General features: G+C 48.0%; 1 protein-coding gene across 1 annotated transcript in view; it reads left to right on the forward strand.

Moving 5' to 3' along the window:
- The window catches only part of ADSL (adenylosuccinate lyase), a 29915-nt gene extending 29594 nt beyond the window's left edge, over nt 1-321 (forward strand). The window contains exon 13 of the mRNA XM_073644343.1: nt 177-321. Coding sequence (XP_073500444.1) covers nt 177-263 — 87 coding nt within the window. The 3' untranslated portion in view covers nt 264-321. The remainder of the gene's footprint in view (nt 1-176) is intronic.
- The last annotated feature ends 23880 nt before the right edge of the window (nt 322-24201 follow it).

Genomic DNA, 24201 nt, shown 5'->3' on the forward strand with positions numbered 1-24201 from the left:
GCTGTTATAGCTGCAAAGAAGCTGATTCCATATTGATGTCTATGGGTGTAGAATGGGAGGTCAGAAAAGCTCCTATAGGTGTAATGTGTACGTGTCCCAATACTGTTTTCTATATAGTATATATATGTATACCTAGGATAGTTATGAGAAAATGAATCTTGTTTCTCTTTTGCCAGGTTGTAAAGTTTTTGAAAGAAGAGGCGATTCCATTACTGACCCCGTACCAGAATAAAATGGATGTGAAGATTGAGCTGGACCTTTGATATGTGCCACGATGAGAGATATATATTTTGGAAATAAAATAAAGATGAATTTATGTGATCCCTTTTGGGGAATCCAGGTTCTTCAGCTACACTGCCTGCTCCTCTTTTAGAAAAATATTGACTATTGTACTTTCTGTGTTGCTCCTCCTTTAATATTAGATCTGACAACCTTAAGACCATTTTTTTCCCCTGATGTTGAGAATTTTCCCATCCTATTGAATTGCATCACTCAGTCTTCAAGGAAGAAGAGCATGGACGTCGTACAGATGTGGCTATAGACTAAATCCTTGAGCTGTATGATTCAGACACTTGCAGCAGGTTTAGCATGCTGTGAGGCATTTGCATGAAACCACTACCTTCTTATTATAAAAAGAGATCAATGAGACCTTATTTTTTGTCAAGTTGGCAGATTTTACACACATGTTCTCTCGGACAGCTGTGCATAGCTGCTCATCTCATAGATAGGTTATTGGACTTATGGGTGCTGCTGATTTCATTGGGATCCATGCAGAATATTTGGGGGCATATTTGTCAAAACTGTATTAGTGCAGACTTAGACTGAACAGTCTTTAAAATGCAATCAATTTACCAAAGTGGCTCATTCTGTTTTGATGTTTTGATAAATTTGTCTAATTTTAGAGATGACCTTACACCACTGTTTTTCATGATAAAGTGGCTGAAAAACTGAATGAACGTAGTTTTTATTTTAATTTCTCCTTGATTGCGAAGATATTGGCTTCTAAAGTTCGGGGTACATAATATACTAATTTCCCATACAGCTAGGTGGGGGGGGGGGGCATTAGCAAAATTTTTGGGGGGAGGATGGAGTGGGGTTTTTTTTTTTTTAGAAAAAAACAAAAAAAAAAGAGAAACTGCTCGAGAGAAGGTTAGAACTGGCTTTTCCAGTTTGATCTCGTAAGACTGATGTGTCCATGGGCGCAGTCGGCCATATCAATTGGACCGAGATCGGAACGCAGTGGTCGGCGGTTTACATGAAATTGTCACGCTCAGGTCGGGAGAGCCGCGGGCAGTCCATGCGCTGCATTCTGAACCCTGTATAATTTATACAGCCGTCTGACTGTGCCCTACATCTAATCATACTGCGAGATCTCTACTCCCGACTTTTAATGACAGTACAAGAGTCAGTAGAGGAGATCTCAGTGTTATTAGGTTTACACACACCAGTCTTACCAGATCATACTGAAAAAGCCAGTTCTGATCTTCTCTGGGGGCGTGTGTTTTTTTTTTCCCCCTCCCCCTGCATGACTCTGCCCTATCTGATTGGGCAACATTACACATGGGGAAAAAGTAAACACCCACAGAGAAGAATCTCTTTACAGCCTATTGGCTGTTGGGAAAATTAGCATATTAGGTGCCGTACACTTTAGATGCCTGTATCGCCACAACGAATAGGAGCAATAAATAGAAAACTATGTTTTTATTCTACGTTTTGTTCTTCAGCCACTTTATGATGTAGCCCTTCTCATGTAAAAAATGGTGAAAGGTCCTCTTTAAGACTGTCTATGCTGAGTTTAAACCACGTATTAGTGGGTTGACTTACTTTGTACTGGAAATATGTGCCACAATTTTGACGCATCCAAATTACATCAGAATTCTACAAATATGACCAAATGGCAGTGATAACGGCCTGAAGGCTTCAGCACGATCTGATGTTATTACTACAAGATAAGGAATGCCATACATTTCTGGTACTACTTGTCTTTCTTTTTCTATGAACTCCCTTTAACCAGAATTTTCTCACTCTATTTCAGACCGATTTCACTCAGCCATAGTATCTGGCTCATGCGCAGTTTATTTGAACAAAATTTAGCTAACCCTAGAATCACGGATGCTAAAATGCTGTATTATGGCTATCTGAAAAGGGCTTTATACTCCGCTGCATGCGTGTGTTTTCAGTAAGGAGATGGATATATACCATAGCCAGACACATTAGCACTAGTGTTGAGTGAGCATGCTCGACACTGCTCGGTACTCGCCTGAGCATCACGCTACTCGGGATGTTCGGCGAGCACCGAGCATTTCCGGGTTACTCGGGCGGGAGCTCAGGTCTCCGCCCTGCTTGTTTGGCGCTCTTTACAGAGCCAATGAATATGCAGGGATCGCCAGCCAGTCACTGTAATGCTGCAGCCATGTTGTTTGTGGGCATTACAGTGATTGGCTGGCCGCACAGCGTCACCTCGAGTATTTAAAACCGGGCGCCGCCATCTTGGACACAGTCGCTCCAGATCAGCCAGTGTAGGGTCAGTGCTGCTGAGTTAGGGAGAGATGTATACTGCGAAATATGTAGTGTAAGGTCTCTAAAGCCTGCAAAATCAAACAAACAGTCCTTCTCCGGACTAATATCCATCCCAGATATCAGGCAGGCTGTATAGGAGACGCAGTGGTTATACCAGCAAACGCTGCATTACAATCCTGTGTGCTCCTGTTGGTCAAATTGCTAGACTTATCACCCTGGTCTCAGGGGCCAGGAAAAATTTTTTTTTTTTTCTCATCTAAGTCCTGTATTTTTTTTTTCCCTCAGTTAAACTGTCCAAATACGCGTCTTATTAACCTTTTGGTATCCCTCCCCCCCCCCCCCCCCCCCCCCCAAAAAAAAAAATACAAATTGAGTGTGTCTGTGACTGTTCAGACACTAATATATCTGTTTAAAAGAGTCTGGTGTAGGCCAGAAAAATATAACTGTGGTTTTGCAGTTCCACAGGTCAAATCTCTGTATTATCCTGTTTTTGGCATTTTTTGCCGTAAAAAAAAAACGTAATAGTGTCTCCCTGATTGTTCAGACACAAATATATCTGTTTAAAAGTGTCTGGTGTAGGCCAGAAAAATATAACTGTGGTTTTGCAGTTCCACGGTTCAAATCTCTGTATTATCCAGCTTTTGGTATTTTTTCCGTAAAGAAAAACTGTAATAGGCTGTGTGCCCACGATGCGTTTTAAATGCGTTTCAGCAGCGTTTTTGCAGCTGCGGAAATGCTGCGGAAACGCATTAAAAGCGCATGGTAGAAGGGCAGCAATGTTCTCCAATGATAATCCGCATATGCTGTGCACATGCTGCAGAAATTTCCGCTGCGGATTATCATTGCGGAAAAAAACGCAGCACTACCAATTATTTTGCGGAAGTGCTGCGTTTTCGCTGCCATTGACTTGCATTAGAATGCGCCATTTCCGCAAGACTGCATCTGTACTTGCGTAATTGGCGCGTTCTAATGTGCGGATGCTACCCGGGTGTAGAGGAGAGGAGAGTCTCATCCACACCCAGGTACCATTAAAAAAAAAGCTGTAAAATAAAAAATAAATATATACTTACTTTCTGGCGGCCTGCGGTGCGCTCCTCCTTGCTTCCCGGCACTTCGCGATGGAATGAAGGACCTGCGCTGACGTCAGAGTCATGTGACGGGTCAAGCGACGCTGACGTCGGCAGGTCCTTCACTCTACCGCAGCCGGGACCGAGCGAAGCAAGACAGCTCGGGCCATCGGAGGGTAAGTGTATGTATATATATGTATGTATGTATATATATGTATGTATGTATGTATGTGTATATATATATATATATATATATATATATATATATATTTATGTGTATATATATATATATATAATAATTTTTTATTTTTTTTTTACATTCTCTCGGGTCACACGCTATAAATCCATGCTGTTTGCATGGATTTATATAGTGTGACCTAGTTGGCAAGCACTTTCCAAGTGATGCTAAAATTGAAAGCGCTTGTCAATCCGCATGCGGAAACTAATGTGAATCCACATGTATTCCGCAGGAAAAACACATGTACAATCAGCATGCGTTTTTTCTGCCAGGGAGATGCAGAAATTTTCTGCTTCATTTCTGCATCGTGGGCACATAGCCATAGTGTCTCCCTGCCTGGTCAGACACCAATATATCTGTTTTAAAGAGTCTGGTGTAGGCCAGAAAAATATAACTGTGGTTTTGCAGTTCCACAGTTCAAATCTCTGTATTATCCACTTTTGGGCCTTTTTTTACATTAAAAAAAAACAGTTTGAGTGTGTCGCTGACTGTTCAGCCCCAAATATATCTATTAAAAAAAGTCTGGTATACGCCAGTAAATTAGAACTGTGGTTTAGCAGGTCCACAGTTCAAATCTCTGTATTATCCAGCTTTTGGCCTGTTTTACGTAAAAACAAAAAATAGTGTCTCCCTGTCTCTTCAGTCACAAATATATGTGTTTAAAAGATTCTGGTGTAGGCCAGAGAAATAGAACTGTGGTTTTCCTCTTCCACGGTTCTAATCTTTTTATTACCCTTTTGCCATTGCTAGTGCGAGTGTAAGCTATTTTACTTCATTTACAATGGGCAAGGCGCGTGGCAAGGGACGTGGAACTGGACGTTCTGATGATGGTGCGTGTAGAGGACGGGGCCGTGGCCAAGGTGAAAATGTGCCACAACCAACAGCCACATCTTCTCGCTCCCACTTCTTGACCGAATTACTAGGGAACCACACTACAACATCAGTATTGAGAACTGATCAGTGTGAACAGGTTATTAATTGAATAGCAGATAATAATTCCAGTTACCTGGGCACCACCACCTCCGGTCTGTTTTCCACACGGTCAAGTTTTAGTAGCCGTGAGTCTCGACCGCATACTCCTCCTCACCCTGATGCTCCTTCCTCCCACCATGCTGAGTGTCGTCAGACAACTGATCCCACACTTGGACACTCTGAAGAGCTGTTCACTGGTCCATTTCCATATTTGTGCCCCTCGTCTGCTCCGCTTGAAGTGGTGGAAGAGGAGATCCCATGTAGCGATGCCCAAATATTTGAACAGCCACGGCCACAGGAAGTCGACGCTGACAATTTGTCACAAGAGGTGGACGATGACTAGACACAAATGCCACGAAGTGAGGAGGAGGATCGTGTCGCGCAAGTGGAAGAGTAGGAGGTGGTGGATGATCTAGTAACTGACCCAACGTGGCAGGAGGACACGCAGAGCGAGGCCAGCAGCACACAGAGGGAGGGAGGCAGAGTACCCCAACAGGCAGGAAGAAGCAGTGTGGTGGCCGCACAAAGAAGGCAGGCAACCGTTCCCCGTAACACCAACACGAGGGACGTTGCCAGTACCACTGGTAGGTCTTCCAGAGTCTGGAATTTTTTTAAAGACTCTGCTGATAACCCCAAAAAGGCCATTTGTACCACCTGCCATGCCAGCATCAGCAGGGGTGACAAAACTACCAGCCTGACCACCACCAGCATGATCAGGCACATGGCAGCAAAGCACCCGACTTTGTGGGGCGAACCCCAGGGTCCACGACCAGTGTCAGCGGGTGTCACCACTGCTTCTTCCGCTGTTGTGTGTGTAATAGAACCCTCTGTTGTGCGTACAAGGCAATCCCCTGTCCATACTGCATGCAAAGATGTCCCCTCCTCTCAGTCTTCACTTGTTATGGCAGTTTCTCAAGAAACAGCATCAACGTCCACGTCCCACCGCAGCGTTCAATTGTCCATATCCCAGAGCTTTGAACGAAAGCGCAAATTCGCAGCCAACGCCCCACAGGCCACAGTCCTAAATTCGCACATTTCACGACTGCTTGCGTTGGAAATGCTGCCTTTTAGGCTGGTGGAGACGGAATCCTTCCGCAACCTTATGGCGGTGGCCGTCCCTCGGTACTCGGTCCCCAGCCGACACTATTTTGCCTGGTGTGCCATCCCCGCACTACACAAGCACATGTCCCAAAACATCTGCCGTGCCCTCAACAACGCAGTTACTGGGAGAGTCCACCTGACAACGGACACGTTGACAAGTGCTTGTGGCCAGGGACGGTACATCTCCCTGATGGCACACTGGGTAAACATAATGGAAGCTGGAACCCAGTCGGACATTGGGACGGAACACATCCTCCCCACACCGAGGATTGCGGGCCCTATGTCAGTCAGAGTTGCCCCCACAGTGTACAGCTCCTGCGCATCATCCTCCTCCTCCTCATGTTCTGCCTCCATCTCAGATATCACCACATCAGTTACAAGCGGGGAACACTGCAGTACTGCCTCCGCCAAGGGCAACAGGCTGTGCTGAAACTCATAAGCTTTGGTGATAAACCTCACACTGCTTGTGAGTTGTGAACAGCTGTGAAAGAGCAGGCAGATCTGTGGCTGAGACCGCTGAACCTACATCCAGGCATGGTCGTGTGTGACAATGGTCGTAACCTGGTGGCGGCTCTGAGGCGAGGCTAGATCACACACGTACCATGCCTGGCTCATGTGCTTAACCTCGTGGTTCAGCGGTTTCTTAAATCGTACCCCGAGTTGCCAGATCTGTTCGTCAAAGTACGCCGCCTGTCAGCTCATTTTCACAAGTCGGCTACAGCTTCCGCCGCCCTTGCTGTGTTGCAGCAGCGTTTGCAGCTTCCGGCACACCGACTGGTGTGTGATGGCCCCACACGTTGGAACTCTACCGTCCACATGTTGCAAAGGATTTGTGAGCAGAAGAGAGCAGTTGTGGAGTACCAGCTGCAACTAGGACGTCGATATTCAGGTCAGACTCCACAAATAAGACCTCAGGAGTGGACCTGGATGTCCGACATATGTACCATCCTGACAAACTTTGAGGAGTCCACCAAGATGGTGAGTGGCGATGACGCCATCATTACCATCAGCATCCCACTTGTCTGTCTTTTGCAACGTTCTCTGAAGAGAATTAAAGAGGAGGCATTGCAGCCAGAGTATGATGAGATGGATCAAGAAGCCATAGTGGGCGATTACACACAGCCCAGCCTCATCTCATCCCAACGTGCTTTGGGGGACAATGAGGGAGAGGAGGAGGAAGAACAAGAGCTGGTATCATGCGCTGTAGACGGTAGTACCTGTACAACTGTCATACCGTCGGTTCAGCGTGGGTGGTGTGAGGACGGGGGGGGGAGGAGAGCATGGTCAGTCGTCACCTTGGTGAGGACACGGAAATCTTACCCGTTACCAGTCTGGCACGCATGGCTGACTTTATGTTACGCTGCTTTAACCGTGACCCTCGCGTTGTCAAAATGTTGGGTGACAGTCATTACTGGTTGGTGACACTTTTAGAACCCCGCTACAAGGAGAACTTTCACTCTCTTATTCCTGAGGTGGAGAGGTCTACAAAAATGGGGCAGTATCAGAAGGCCCTTGCTGCAGAACTGTTAAAAAAAATTCCCATCTGAACACGCTAGCGGCAGAGGTCACAGTTCATTGTTGCCCAACCAAGGCGTACATGCAAGAGAGACGCAACTCCAATTCAGCAGAGGCAGGGGAACACTGTCAACGTTCTGGGACAGTTTTCTCAGACCCTCCCTTCGGACAGACCCTGAGGCGCGGGGTACTCTCACAAGGAGTGGAACGTTTCAAAAGATGGTGAGGGAGTACCTTGCCAACCGTACCAGCGTCCTCCGTGATTCCTCTGTGCCTTTTAATTATTGGATATCCAAGCTGGACACTTGGAATGAACTCGCTCTGTACGCCTTGGAGGTCCTGGCCTTCCCTGCCGCTAGCGTGTTATCAGGGCGTGTATTTAGTGCCGCTGGGGGAATTATAACTGATAAGCGCACTCGCCTGTCTACTGACAATGCTGACAAGCTGACCCTTATCAAAATGAACAAGGGCTGGATTGGGCCAGACTTCTCATCACCACCAAATGACAGCAGAGTAACATAAAGTCAAATCCACTGTGTTATTTCGGGAGGTATATTCACATGCACCGCTTCACACCCACACATGGGTATACGCTTCCTCATTTCGGCTGTTTTATGTTTTTCTCCTTAGCCTCAGCCTCCACCACCACTATACCACCAGGGTGATCGTGGTCGGTGTTGCCATTATTGAAAGTTCCTCCATCCTGATTTTTGTCAGCTTTTGCTTGGAAGGCAAAAGCAAAGACTGTGGGAGACCCACTCCCCAATAATGGGAATAAAATTTTTAAGATGCTCTACTGTATGGCTCTTCCAAGGGGCATTAAAAGCATCTTGTTATACCACTCTGACCTCCACGTCTCTTCTGAGGGGCATTAAAAGCATCTTGTTATACCACTCTGACCTCCACGTCTCTTCTGAGGGGCATTAAAACCGTCTTGTTATACCACTCTGACCTCCACGTCTCTTGTAAGGGGCATTAAAAGCGTCTTGTTATACCACTCTGACCTCCACATCTCTTCTGAGGGGCATTAAAAGCGTCTTGTTATAACACTCTGACCTCCACGTCTCTTGTAAGGGGCATTAAAAGCGTCTTGTTATACCACTCTGGCCTCCACGTCTCTTGTAAGGGGCATTAAAAGCGTCTTGTTATACCACTCTGACCTCCACGTCTCTTCTGAGGGGCATTAAAAGCGTCTTGTTATAACACTCTGACCTCCACGTCTCTTGTAAGGGGCATTAAAAGCGTCTTGTTATACCACTCTGACCTCCACGTCTCTTGTAAGGGGCATTAAAAGCGTCTTGTTATACCACTCTGACCTCTACGTCTCTTTTAAGGGGCATTAAAAGCGTCTTGTTATACCACTCTGACCTCCACGTCTCTTCTGAAGGGCATTAAAAGCGTCTTGTTATGCCACTCTGACCTCTACGTCTCTTGTAAAGGGGCATTACAAGCATCTTGTTATACCACTCCGACCTCCACGTCTCTTGTAAGGGGCATTAAAAGCATCTCGTTATACCACTCTGACCTCCACGTCTCTTGTAAGGGGCATTAAAAGCGTCTTGTTATACCACTCTGACCTCCACATCTCTTCTGAGGGTCATTAAAAGCTTCTTGTTATACCATTCTGACCTCCACGTCTCTTCTCAGGGGCATTAAAAGCGTCTTGTTATAACACTCTGACCTCCACGTCTCTTCTGAGGGGCATTAAAAGCTTCTTGTTATACCACTCTGACCTCCACGTCTCTTGTAAGGGGCATTAAAAGCGTCTTATTATACCACTCTGACCTCCACGTCTCTTCTGAGGGGCATTAAAAGCTTCTTATTATACCACTCTGACCTCCACGTCTCTTCTGAGGGGCATTAAAAGCATCTTGTTATACCACTCTGACCTCCACGTCTCTTCTAAGGGGCATTAAAACCATCTTGCTATACCTCTCTGACCTCCACGTCTCTTGTAAAGGGCATTAAAACCGTCTTGTTATAACACTCTGACCTCCACGTCTCTTGTAAGGGGCATTAAAAGCGTCTTGTTATACCACTCTGACCTCCACGTCTCTTGTAAAGGGCATTAAAAGCATCTTGTTATACCACTCTGACCTCCACGTCTCTTGTAAGGGGCATTAAAAGTGTCTTGTTATACCACTCTGACCTCCACGTCTCGTCTGAGTGGCATTAAAAGCGTCTTGTTATAACACTCTGACCTCCACGTCTCTTGTAAGGGGCATTAAAAGTGTCTTGTTATACCACTCTGACCTCCACATCTCTTGTAAGGGGCATTAAAAGCGTCTTGCTATACCACTCTGACCTCCACGTCTCTTCTGAGGAGCATTAAAAGCATCTTGTTATACCACTCTGACCTCCACGTCTCTTGTAAGGGGCATTAAAAGCGTCTTGTTAAGCTATTGGGACCTCCACGACTCTTCGAACGGGCATTGCATTTCCTAAAAATTTTTGGAAGCTTTTGCTTGGAAGGCATAAGCAAATACTATGGGAGACCCACTCCCCAATAATGGGACTTATGTTTGTAATATGCTGTACTGCATGGCTCTTGTAAGGGGCATTGCAAGTTGCTCCATCCTAATTTTTGGAAGCTTTTGCTTGGAAGGCATAAGCAAATACTATGGGAGACCCACCCCCCAATAATGGTACTAATGTTTGTAATATGCTGTACTGCATGGCTGTTGTAAGAGGCATTGCAAGTTGCTCCGTCCTAATTTTTGGAAGCTTTTGCTTGGAAGGCATAAGCAAATACTATGGGAGACCCACTCCCCAATAATGTGACTAATGTTTGTAATATGCTGTACTGCATGGCTCTTGTAAGGGGCATTGCAAGTTGCTCCGTCCTAATTTTTGGAAGCTTTTGCTTGGAAGGCATAAGCAAATACTATGGGAGACCCACTCCCCAGTAATGGTACTAATGTTTGTAATGTGCATGGCTCTTGTAAGGGGCATTAAAAATGTCTTGTTAAGCTACTGTGACCTCCACGTCTCTTCCGAGGGGCATTAAAACCGTCTTGTTAAGCTACTGTGACCTCAACGTCTATTCCTCGGGGCATTGATATTGTCTTTTTATTCCACTGTTACTTCCACCACTCTTCCAAGGGGCATTAAAACTATCTTGTTAAGCTACTGTGACCTCCACGTCTCTTCCAAGGGGCATTGAAATGTTGTTTTTAATTACCTTACTTCTAATCTCTACGACTCTTACAACGGGCATTGCATTTCCTCCTAATTTTAGTCAGCTTTTGCTTTTCAATGCAAAGGTGAAAACTAAGGGAGACACACTCCCCAATAATGGGTAGAAGGTTTTTAGTATGCTGTAATCCACGTCTGTTTCAAGGGGCATTGCAGTTCCTCATAATTTTTGGAAAGCCTTCCATTCACTGCTTAGGCCAACAGTGCACAGGAGACCCAGTTGCTATAAATGGAATAAAAGGTTTAGTTAAGGCCCTCTGACCTCCATGTCATTTCCAAGGGGCATTGGAGTGCCTCAAAATTTTTGGTAGGCATTGCACTCACTGTATGCCCTATAACTGTGTAGCCGAACCACTCCTTTTGTTACAGAAACATATCCTACAAGACATATCTGGGTGACTGGCCTGATATTGATGTGAATGGTCCCTGTTCCTCCTGCTCTTTCTCCTTTGCCACTACCTCATCCATCATTTATCACCTGAAGATTTGTTTTAACGGGAGTCATAGAACTTGGATAGTAGCAGGAAAACATCCAGCAATCCTCAGAGGAGGTAGGATATGCGCCAAAACGCTGACCACCTCAGGCCTAGCCGCTACTACATACATGCGCTTGCATTCCTTGAAAACAAAGCAGATGCTAACTTCTATCATCCTCATCATGCTCCTCACCTTGGAACAAACAACTCCCCTGATGGAGAAGCCAGGGCCCACCGGAGGAGTCGGGTTCTCTGGTGGGTTCGTCCAATGCTGCCCAAAAGCAGGCCAGTCTAAGAAAAGTGTGTGGGGATGTTCCGCGGAGAAATCGGGGTGGCTGGGGACCGTTTATGGACACCCGGCCGCCCCCAGGCGGCTGGGGACTGTGTGTGGACACCCGGCCGCCCCCTGGCGGCTGGGGACCGAGCGTGGACACCTGGCCGCTGGGCGGCTGGGGACTGAGTATGGATACCTCGCTGCCGAAGCAGCCATGAGGTAGTGGCCAGCTTCGGCCTCCTCAAAACTAAAAGGCCCCATTTCAAGTGCAAGCTAGCAGTATGGTATTGCAGCCTGGGGGTGGGTGGGTGACAGGTTGCACACTTACGCTTGCATTCCAAGAAAACAAAGCAGATGCTAACTTCTATCATCATCATGCTCCTCACCTTGGCACAAACAACTCCCCTGATGGAGAAGCCAGGGCCCACCGGAGGAGTCGGGTTCTCTGGTGGGTTCGTCCAATGCTGCCCAAAAGCAGGCCAGTCTAAGAAAAGTGTGTGGGGATGTTCCGCAGAGAAATCGGGGTGGCTGGGGACCGTTTATGGACACCCGGCCGCCCCCGGGCGGCTGGGGACCGTGTGTGGACACCCGTCCGTGGGGCGGCTGTGGACCGAGTGTGGACACCCGGCCGCGAAGCGGATGGGGACCGAGTGTGGACACCCGGCCGCCCCCTGGGGGCTGGGGACCGAGAGTGGACACACGGCCGCCGGGCGGCTGGGGACTGACTATGGATACCTCGCTGCCAAAGCAGCCATGAGGTAGTAGCCAGCTTCGGCCTCCTCAAAACTAAAAGGCCCCATCCATTTCAAGTGCAAGCTAGCAGTATGGTATTGCAGCCTGGGGGTGGGTGGGTGGCAGGTTGCACGCTTGCATTCCAAGAAAACAACGCAGATGCTAACTTCTATCATCATCATGCTCCTCACTAGAGATGAGCGTTGTTCGACTCGAGCTGTTCGCCAATCTCAAATTCGAGCTGTTTTGGGCGGTGTTCGAGCCGTTCGGCGAACATGAACGATTTGAAAAAAATGCGGCTATTCGAGGTTATGTTCGATAACTGTTTGTGCACCAAAATCATAACTGGATTTTTTCTCAGTAATGCTGAAAATTAATGTTAATACGTAGTTTGAGTGTACAGTGGGGCGGGGGGAGGGGCAGGGGATGGATCTCTGCAGGAATAATGAAGATCTCCATTTTTTTTTTCTCTTTCCCGCATTTACAGTGGGGAGGTGCAATCTGTCAGCCTATCAGCAGCGCACACACGGAGCGAACTGCTTTTTTTCACACAAGCAAGGGCATGTGTCATTGGCAGTGTATGTCACATGTCCTTGCCCTATAAGACCCAGCCATTTTCCCCGTCGCCACCATTTTCTCACTGCTGCAGCTGCGTGTTAGACGGCACCGCTGTTGCTGTGTGCGCTATACCTTATTAATTTAAAGCCAATTTTCGCACAAATCTACAGATAGCTTGGGAGTAGGGAATAGTTGTGATTGCAGTCCTTTTAAGGACTAGGTTACAGCATTTCCTACGACTTTTATCAGGCAGGTCTGTGCTCTTAAATAGATAGGTTGGGAGTAAAGACTAATTGTAATTGCAGTCCTTTTCAGGACTAAGTTAGATCAGTTCCTATCAGTTTTTCCCAGGCAGGTCTGTGCCAGTGCTGTGCAAGTTTTTTTCACAGCATTTGGCTAAATCTAGCAAAGCAAATCCTTTTTGGCCTATTGCAGAGTGTGTTAGTCAGTGGAGTAGCCTATCTGTGTTGCAAGCTACACCACCTGTGTATAGAATACCAATTTTTTTACTGCACCTAGTGAAGTAAAACTTTTTGGGCATAGCATCATTCTATTAGTCCATCTATACTGACCTCCATCAGGTTGCAAATTAAAAATATTTTTTATCTGCATTTAGCTCTGAAAAAATATTTGGCCTTCTAGCAGTGTGTGGGACTCGTTCTATTAGTCCATCTATACTGACCTCCATCAGGTTGCAAATTAAAAATAATTTTTATCTGCATCTAGCTCTGAAAAAATATTTGGCCTTCTAGCAGTGTGTGGGACTTGTTCTATTAGTCCATCTATACTGACCTCCATCAGGTTGCAAATTGAATATAATTTTTTTCTGCATCTAGCTCTGAAAAAATATTTGGCCTTCTAGCAGTGTGTGGGACTTTCTCTATTAGTCCATCTATACTGACCTCCATCAGGTTGCAAATTAAAAATAATTTTTATCTGCATCTAGCTCTGAAAAAATATTTGGCCTTCTAGCAGTGTGTGGGACTTGTTCTATTAGTCCATCTATACTGACCTCCATCAGGTTGCAAATTAAAAATAATTTTTATCTGCATCTAGCTCTGAAAAAATATTTGGCCTTCTAGCAGTGTGTGGGACTTGTTCTAATAGTCCATCTATACTGACCTCCATCAGGTTGCAAAATGAATATAATTTTTTTCTGCATCTAACCCAGACAATAGTTTTGGCCTAATACCACAGTTTGGCCACTCAGCTCTGCTCGGTTCCCATCCATTGTTTTTTTGTGCAAACAACTCCAGAGTTGTGAATTAGTTAACCACCAAAATGAGTGGAAAAAGGCCTGCTGCTGGTGGAAAGGGGAATAGGCGTGTTGGGAAGGGGAAAAAAGGTTGTGTCCGTGGGGTAGGTGTTAAAGCAACAGTAACATCTGCAGAAGAAAGACCATCTTCCAGCCAAACTAAAATGTCTACTTCTTTTAGCGGACAATGTGATAAGATCCCTTTCTTACGGCCACGCCAATCGCTACAAATTCCAGATGAGGCACAAAAACAGCAGGTGCTTCAACGGATATCAAGTGCTCCTTTAAGTGGGCTCTCCTCCACATCAACTTCAACATCACAAATACTCCAGTCCTCAGAGGTGTCACCCCAATCGCACTTGCTTCCTCACAGCTCCCAAATCTCCAGCTGCCCGTCTGAGTATGAGGTAGAACAGATGGTTGAGTCTGCAGAGCTGTTTACTCATACTATAGCCTGGGAATCAGAAGTCGGCTCCAGCGCTTCTGTGAATCCAGACGAGGAAATGATCTGCACTGATGCCCAGAATCTTTATGAGTCGGATCCAGGACCAAACGCAGAAGGTTCTGACCATAATGTAGACCCTCATTCCCAAACTGTAACTCCTGTTGGTGGAGACAATGAGGAAGACGATGATGAGACTCAATACCTGATTGGAGCGACAACTTCAGTTTTTTGTCAGGGCAGGAACAGGTTGGCTCTGAGGACGACGGGTGTGATAACACACAGGGTGATGATGATGAGGTTGGAGATCCCACTTACTGTCAACCCACAGTCAGCCAAGAGATGAGGTCAGCAGAGGAGGTGGAGGAGGATGCTAGTGACGACGAAGTCAGGTTGCGACTTCCTGGACAGAGACGTAGTACTGGAAGCACGTCAACAACTGCATCCTCAAACACAACTCTGTCTCTGACCACAAGTCGTGGTGGCTCTTCAGGTCGCATGGGTGCTAAGCCTTGCATAGCCTGGGCATTTTTTCAGATCGATAAAGATGACCCAACTCGTGTTATCTGTAACATTTGTCAACAAAAGCTAAGTAGAGGCCAAAAAATACATAGTTTGAGTACTTCATGCATGAACCGGCACATGGACATGAAGCATAAGTTGCAGTGGGAAGCTCACTGTGCTACAATGCGGCCTAGCCGGCCGGGCCAACCACCGTCTGCCCCATCTTGTGCATCTGCGGCCTCTTCATCCTCTGTGACTGGGGGGACAGCAGTCACACCTGTTTTGGGATGCAGACCTGCCACCTCTTTACCCGCAACAGCCAGCGTGATTGGCAGGTCATCATTTTCTTTGGAGGTGGTAACACCAGCTGGTGTTGAGCGCTGTCCGACATCGATAGCACCACCTTTGGATCAAGGCAACCTAACATGTCCGCCTGCATCTTCCTCACAGACCGGCAGTTTGCCGGGGACACCCTTATCAACCCTGTCTAAGCACAACAGCCAGGCCACGGTCCCTCAGATGTGGACAAGTAAAAGACCATTTCCTCCTAGCCATGAGAAAGCTAAGAGGTTGAATTTCACCATCTGCAAGCTCTTGGCTACTGAAATGCTGCCTTTCCGCCTGGTGGACACAGAGGATTTTCGAGACCTTATGTCCGTCGCAGTGCCCCAGTACCAGATGCCCAGTCGGCACTACTTCTCAAAGAAAGGTGTGCCTGCGCTCCACCAGCATGTCGCACACAACATCACCACTTCTTTGAGAAACTCTGTGTGTGACAGGGTACATTTCACCACAGACACTTGGACGAGTAGGCATGGACAGGGGCATTACATGTCGCTGACTGGGCACTGGGTAACTATGGTGACAGCAGGACAAGGGGCTGCTGTCCAAGTCTTGCCGTCCCCACGAGTTGTGCGTCAATCCTCTTTATCTAGAAGTTCCTCCACTGCTTCTGCCTCCTCAACCACCTCTCGGTCCTCCACCTGCACCCAAAGCCTGTCTGGTCATGCCACAAGCTTTCTAACTGCGCAGAAGGGATCCTGCACAACTCCTTACTATGCTGGCAGTAGGGCTCAACGTCATCAGGCGGTTTTTACTTTGAAATGTCTGGGAAATGTGAGTCACACAGCTGAGGAGTTGTGGTCAGCTCTGGAGAACCAATTTCATGAATGGTTGTCTCCACTGGACCTGAAACCAGGGAAGGCCGTGTGCGACAATGCTGCAAACCTGGGTGCGGCCCTTCGCCAGGGCAATGTCACACACGTGCCTTGTATGGCTCACGTGTTGAACCTGGTTGTCCAGCAATTTTTAGCCCACTATCCCGGACTAGATGGCCTTCTGCAGAGGGCACGGTCGCTGTGTGCTCACTTCCGCCGTTCGCATCCCGCAGCTCAGCGACTTACATCTCTACAGAAGTCGTTGGGCCTGCCACTTCACCGGCTAAAATGCGATGTGCCTACCCGGTGGAATTCAACTCTGCACATGTTGCAGCGACTGTGGCAGCACCGACAAGCCCTGGTGCAATACGTTCTGACGTATAGCCTGGGCCAACGAGATCCAGAGGCGGGGCAAATCACGCTGGAGGAGTGGTCTCAGATCAGGGACCTATGCACCCTTCTGCACAGTTTTGAAATGGCGACGAAGATGTTTAGTGCTGACGATGCCATTATCAGCATGACTATTCCGGTGATTTACATGCTGGAGCACATGTTAAACAGAATTCGGAGTCAGATGGTGGCACAAGAGGAGGTGGAGGAAGTAGAGGAGGAGGAGTTGTATGCGGAAGGTCTAACATCTGCAAGGTCCAGACGGTCGGCAGCACCAAGGCGGCAGGCATGTTAGGGTGGGGGAGATGGTTTTACCAGGGCGCATGGTAGCAGCCAAACTAGTGAGGAAGGTGCAGGAGCCCAGGAAGAATTGGAGGACGAACTGATGGAAGACTCATCAGATGAGGGAGACCTTGATCACATTTCTGTTGTGCGAGGTTGGGGGGAGAGGACAAAGGAAGGAAGCATGATTGTTACCTCGCCACCAACACAACAGGGACTTGGTACTCCTGGATGCGCAAGACACATGAGTGCCTTCTTGCTGCACTACCTGCAACATGACCCTCGAATTGTGAGAATTAGAAATAATCCTGACTACTGGGTTGCCACACTGTTAGATCCCCGGTACAAAAGTAAATTTGCAGAAATTATTCCTGCCATAGAAAGGGATGCACGCATGCAGGAGTATCAGCAGAGACTGTTGCAGAATCTTACATGTGCTTTTCCACAAAACACCAGTGGTGCACGTAGTGAATCTCACAGTTCCAACTTGCCAACCGTGGGACCGTCGAGTGTTCAGCACTCAAACCGTAACAGAAACACAGTATCTGCTGGTAACATCAATTTTGCAGAATCATTTCACCACTTTTTTAGCCCATCCTTTGCAAGGCCACAGGAGACAAGAAGTCTGACACATAGTCAACGCCTAGAGACGATGGTACAGGAGTATCTCCAAGTAAACCTTGAAGCCATGACTGTGTCACTGGACCTTTGCTCTTTTTGGGCTTCCAATCTGGATAAATGGCCGGAGCTCGCCACTTACGCCTTGTACATCTTGTCATGCCCCACAGCCAGCGTTCTGTCTGAACGTGTGTTCAGCGCTGCTGGTGGTGTGCTGACAGATAAGCGCACGCGGCTCTCCACTGATAATGTAGACAGACTCACGTTCATAAAGATGAACAAATCATGGATCCGAAACGACTTTTCTACCCCTGTGTCATCCTGGGGAGAGTAAAAGCTTGATGATTGGTTAAAATCACCTCACCAACCGTTTTAAGCTTTCAAATTACTAATCATGTTTATCTGTATCTTGGCTGGAAAATAATTTGGGCTTTGTAGCAGTGTGCAGTACTGATTCTATTAGGCCATCTATACTAAACTCCACCAGATTTAAAATTACTAATCATGTTTATCTGTATCTTGGCTGGAAAATAATTTGGGCTTTGTAGCAGTGTGGAGTACTGATTCTATTAGGCCATCTATACTAAGCTCCACCAGATTTAAAATTAATAATAATTTTTAGCTGCATCTAGCCCGGAAAATAATTTTGGGGCTCCGAGATGCGCAAGACACATAAGTGCCTTCTTGCTGCACTACCTGCAACATGACCCTCAGATTGTCAGAATTCGAAGTAATCCTGACTACTGGGTTGCCACACTCTTAGATCCCCCACACTCTTCGATCAACCTTTTCATTTTAATAAAGACCAAAAAAATGGTCATTTTTGAAATTATAAGCATTAGCAGGTTATTAGAAACTGAAATCAAACAGTTTTCAACTCAAAACTTTATTCTAGGTTATGTTACATTTGCACATAGGACCCCTTGTTCGAAAGGAGCTTCTGAACTCTGTCGTCCATTGAATTTGTCAGGTTTTGGATGGTTTCTGCTTCAATTGTTTTGCATGAGGACAGAATACCCTCCCAGAGCTGTTGCTTAGATGTGAACTGCCTCCCGCCATCATAGACACTCCTTTTGATGATGCTCCAGAGGTTCTGAATGGGGTAGAGGTCAGGGGAGCATGGGGTCACACCATAAGTTTGTCCCTTTTTATGCCCATATCAGCCAGAGATGCAGATGTGTTATGTGCAGCATGAGACGGTGCATTATCATGCATGAAAATGATGTTGCTGTGGAATACACGGTTCTTCTTCTTGAACCATGGCAGGAAGTGCTGTTTGAGAAACTCCACATACATTATGGAGTTCATCTTTACCCCTTCAGGGATCTTAGAGGGGCCGACAATCTCTCTCCCCATGATTCCAGCCCAAAACATTACTCCACCTCCTCCTTGTTGGCGCTGTAGCGGTGTTTGCGTGGGGTGTCCATCAACCAGCCATCCTCCACTCCATCCATCTGGATCATCGAGCGTTGCATGGCACTCATCCGTGAACAAAATAGTTTTGAAGTCAGTCTTCATGTATTGTTTGGCCCACTGGAGCCGTTTCTGCTTGTGTGTAGTGGATAGAGGAGGTCGACAGGATGGCGTACGCACAACTGCAAACCTCTGAAGGACCCTGCATCTTGTTGTTCGGGGGACGTTGGAGGCACCAGCAGCTTCAAAAACTTGTCTGCTGCTATGACAAGGCTTTTTTGCCGCTGCTCTTTTAACCTGACGTAATTGCCTGTAGGAAAGAGTCCTCAATTTGCCCTTATCAGCACGCACACGTGTGTACTGTGAATCAGCTACATACTTCTTGATTGCCAAGACACTTCATCCTGATCATCGCACAATGTTGATTGTAGTCATGCCTTGACCTAAACACTCCACAATTTGTTGCTTCTCAGCAGCCGACACATCCTTTTTCTTTCCCATTTTGGCAGAAAATGTAGGCTGCTTAATAATGTGGGACAGCCTTCTTAAGTAGTCTTGACTTTCATTGGACACACCTGCCAAACTAATTAGCACAGGTGTCTGCAATTGCTTACAGTGATATAAAGAGCCCTGACACACATCACCATCAATGAGTTTAACTGACAAACAAACAAATTCTTCCCTTATCACTCCTAAACACTTTTTGCATAATAATTTGGAACACAGTGTACATGTGCTTTTCCACAAAACACCAGTGGTTCACATAGTGAATCTTACAGTTCTAACTTGCCAACCGTGGTCTGTATGGAGTTGTTCAATAAAGGGCCCAAAATTAAGATAACATAGACGGGAGAGGTCTCTATGAATAGGAATTCCTAAGTATTTGATACCCTGTGATGGCCAGGCAAAGGGAAAGTTGGACTGGATGGAATCCTGTATGGATTTAGGGAGGGAGACATTGAGGGCCTCAGACTTCGCTGCATTGATTTTAAAATTTGACCATGTAACAAAGTGATCTATTTCAGCCATAACAGCATGGATGGATATATGTGATTGAGTGATATATACTAGGACATCATCAGCAAATAGAGAGCACTTGTACTCGGTGCCTCCCACCTCAATCCACCTAATATTGGGGTTATGGCGAATTGATGAGAGCAGGTGCTCCGTCACTAGGATGTATAAGAGAGGGGACAGAGGACATCCCTGCCTTGTCCCATTGGTGATTATGAAAGGTGATGAAAATGTTCTGACGCGCCCCCTGGGCCTTGAGACATCCGGAGCCGGACCCTTTTTGGTGGATGCTGGTGGTTGTAGTCTCCGTGGCGGCGACCCGGTTCCGTGGCTCAGGGCGGTCAAACCAGTGGAGGAACTATTTATGTGGTTTTGATGTTTAAATGTCCAACTACGCCACCCGTGGATTGCGGTCAGAGTGAACCGCCGCTCCAGGGCAGACCGCTGAGGCTGGTGTTGTGGGTGCAGCAGAGCGTAGCATAACTCCCCACGGGAGGAGTATAGCCTCAGGGCAGTGTATGCGGAGGATAGGGGTGATGGTGCAGGGCAGCAGCAGTAACGACACGGAGTCAGTGATGCAGTCCAGGGCCTTTACTCACAGTTCTTATTATCCAGACCACTTCTGCAGGTAACGGCTGCCCACGTCGTACTGTGCTCACCAGGTGAGGGGCTCAAACAACTCCCAGATAACTTTGGAGCGCTTCACAGGACCCCCTTTGTGTGTCTTTTGTCTGGCCTTTCTTACCAACCCTTCTGTCCGGCTGCCTCGGGCCTCCTCTTGGTAAACTTGGCGCCAGTTTCCCTGACCCTATGTGGTGCCTTCCTAGCGGGTGTAGCGAGGGGCTGCGCCACATAAAATGTCACAGCCTCTGGTTTCTAGCTGAGGGTCGTTTCCCGCCTCCACTAGTTTCGGGGACCGGTCTCCCCCTTTGGCCTGACCCCTCCACGCAGGTGGATTCGGGCGTGCGGTGGCGACTCGCCCGTCCGCACCCCTGGGATCCCTTCATTCCTCGGTCCTGGAGCCTTCTCCGCTCCTCTTCCTTCCTTCTCCCTCTTCCAGGCCTGGGCCTCTGTTACTAGGCCCGCCTCCGGAGCAGAGCTCATGCAGAGCCCCTGCTCCCTGTCACTTTTGCTCAGACTTCTCTGCACTGAAATAAGATGGTGCCCACCTTTTATACTCCCTTCTCAATGCACCCAGGAACTGCTTCCTCCCTGCTTCTGCACTACAGGGTTCCCCTTCCTCAGTGTTCCCTCCCCCCACTCCAGCCAGGGAAAAGGACTGTCGTGCCCATCTCAGGGGCATATTGGTCGCCCTGCCCCACGGCAATGTGGTGTAATGCATGCAGGTGTCGGGTCCTGATCCACACTCCATCCTTACCTGAGAGTGAGATATCACACCTCTGGGTGAGGTGCAATACGTCTGTAGCAACCGAGCCCTCAGGGTGCTACAGTTCCATTTATCTTCAGCCTAGGTGACGTATTGCGATACAGGGCCGTGATTTTGGCTATAAAAGGGTCCCCTAGACCCCTACCCCAAGCTTTTTAAGAGAATAATATATGGCGTGCCAGGAGACTCTATGGAATGCTTTCTCAGCATCCAACGAGAGTATCTAATTACAAATTTTTAACTGCATCTATCCCAGGAAATACTTTGTGCCTAGTAGCAGTGTCTGCTAGTCAGCGGATTATCCCGGCTGTTAAGCAAGCTACACCACCTGTAGTTTGGACACTTAATTTTTTCAAAGGAAATGCTTCGGGACCACGGGATACTCAGAGAAGAGCATCAGGAGGCACCCCAAGGCATAGGGGCTGGGACTGGCGGTAGGACGCCTTGTGGTGGACAGCTGAGCTCGATCCTTATAAAAGCTTTTTAACTGCAGCAGCTTTAGTGGACGCTACTGGAGCTGGAATTACGCGGCTGCTGGCATGAGACTTGCCCTCCAATAGATCCTTGTAAAAGGATTTAAAGTGTATTCATTCAAATTAGAGAGACAATTTAAATTAAAAAGCTTAGAGCTGCCTCAACCACAGGGGGGCTCGCTCGACCCACCAGCGGACAGGCACCAGTATTGGGAGAGGGGGGCTGGCCGTCAGGGTCCACCGCGGCTCTGGCACAAACCCGGCGACACGGAGGTGGCACGGGCAGGAACGAACTGGCCGTGTCGGCTTCTCACTTTTTGGATTTTAGAAGGGCATGACATGCCTATATCTGTGTCTCCCCCTCCTTTTACTCCTCCACCTCTTTTCTTTTCGCATGACTATATGTACTTGTCACTTTTCCATGTGTTAGGTATGTCTTCTGAGCAGTTTGTGAGCTTTTGGACACCTTTGAAGGTGTTTTCTATGTGTTTCTATGTGTTTTTGTTTGCCTGCCATTGGTTTTAACGGTGTTCGAAGGTGTTCGACGAACAGTTCGACGAACAGTTCGGCGAACACACGGGTGTTCGATGAACCGAACCGAACTCAAACACTACGGGGGTGGCTCAACACTACTCCTCACCTTGGCACAAACAACTCCCCTGATGGAGAAGCCAGGGCCCACCGGAGGAGTCAGGTTCTCTGGTAGGCTCGTCTAATGCTGCCCTAAAGCAGGCCAGTCTAAGAAAAGTCTGTGTGGATGTTCCGCGGAGAAATCGGGGTGGCTGGGGACCGTTTATGGACACCCGGCCGCCCCCAGGCAGCTGGGGACCGTGTGTGGACACCCGGCCGCGGGGTGGCTGGGGACCGAGTGTGGACACCCGGCCGCCCCCTGGCGGCTGGGGACTGAGCGTGGACACCCGGCCGCCGGGCGGCTGGGGACTGAGTATGGATGAAAGGGCCGCCGACGCAGCCATGACATGGTGGCCGGCGTCTGCCTCCACATGCCTAAAAGGCCCAATTTCAAGTGCAAGCAAGCTAGCAGTATGGTATTGCAGCCTGGGGGTGGGTGAGTGGCAGGTTGCACACTTACGCTTGCATTCCAAGAAAACAAAGTAGATGCTAACTTCTATCATCATCATGCTCCTCACCTTGGCACAAACAACTCCCCTGATGGAGAAGCCAGGGCCCACCAGAGGAGTCGGGTTCTCTGATGGGCTCGTCCAATGCTGCCCTAAAGCAGGCCAGTCTAAGAAAAGTCTGTGTGGATGTTCTGCGGAGAAATCGGGGCGGCTGGAGACCGTGTGTGGACCCCTGGCCGGGGGCGGCTGGAGACCGAGTGTGGACACCCGGCCGCCCCCTGGCGGCTGGGGACTGAGCGTGGACACCCGGCCGCCGGGCGGCTGGGGACTGAGTATGGATGAAAGGGCCGCCGACGCAGCCATGACATGGTGGCCGGCGTCTGCCTCCACATGCCTAAAAGGCCCAATTTCAAGTGCAAGCAAGCTAGCAGTATGGTATTGCAGCCTGGGGGTGGGTGAGTGGCAGGTTGCACACTTACGCTTGCATTCCAAGAAAACAAAGTAGATGCTAACTTCTATCATCATCATGCTCCTCACCTTGGCACAAACAACTCCCCTGATGGAGAAGCCAGGGCCCACCAGAGGAGTCGGGTTCTCTGATGGGCTCGTCCAATGCTGCCCTAAAGCAGGCCAGTCTAAGAAAAGTCTGTGTGGATGTTCTGCGGAGAAATCGGGGCGGCTGGAGACCGTGTGTGGACCCCTGGCCGGGGGCGGCTGGAGACCGAGTGTGGACACCCGGCCGCCCCCTGGCGGCTGGGGACCGAGCGTGGACACCCGGCCGCTGGGCGGCTGGGGACTGAGTATGGATACCTCGCTGCCGAAGCAACCATGAGGTAGTGGCCAGCTTCGGCCTCCTCAAAACTAAAAGGCCCCATTTCAAGTGCAAGCTAGCAGTATGGTATTGCAGTCTGGGGGTGGGTGGGTGGTTGGCTGCATATTTGCGCTTGCATTGCAAGGAATGGGGGAGGTACACTGCCCTGGGACAAGGACTTGCACGGGGATAGTTGCAAGTCTGAATCTTCTGATGCGGCAAGGATCACTTCTGATGGGCACACTTTTAGGCATTGACCTGGGAGTCAGAGATGTTTCCAGGGATCTTCCCCATGCTGTCCCCATGTCTTTTCAGCACTGTATGCATGTGTCACACAGCACATGGCCAGATAAGGTTGTAAAATGTTAAAATGACATTTCCCGGTGAATGTATTTGTCACAGTTGAAAGCAATACAAAAGTGCAAAAACGCATAAAAAATGCTACTTGTAAACATAGCCCAAGGTGTGGAGGAGTATTTTTGTTTTTGGTTATTTATTTTGTCTTATACACAAGTCTTTACCCTGGAAAAGAAATTCCTTCACATATTTCACAGGAAAAAAGTTTCACTTTAGTTTTTGAACGTTTTATTGTGAGCCCGTAAAAGTGGCTTAATACCTCTGAACACGTTGTTGACAACAGTGACCTGGGGGTCAGAAATGCTTCCTGGGGCGATCCACATGCTGTCCCGATGTCATTTGAGCACTGTCACTATCGTTTTGGGCACTTT

The sequence above is a fragment of the Phyllobates terribilis genome, unplaced genomic scaffold, assembly GCF_046119375.1.
Source record: "Phyllobates terribilis strain yellow unplaced genomic scaffold, ASM4611937v1 Scaffold_8__6_contigs__length_399053987, whole genome shotgun sequence".
Lineage (NCBI taxonomy): Eukaryota > Metazoa > Chordata > Amphibia > Anura > Dendrobatidae > Phyllobates > Phyllobates terribilis.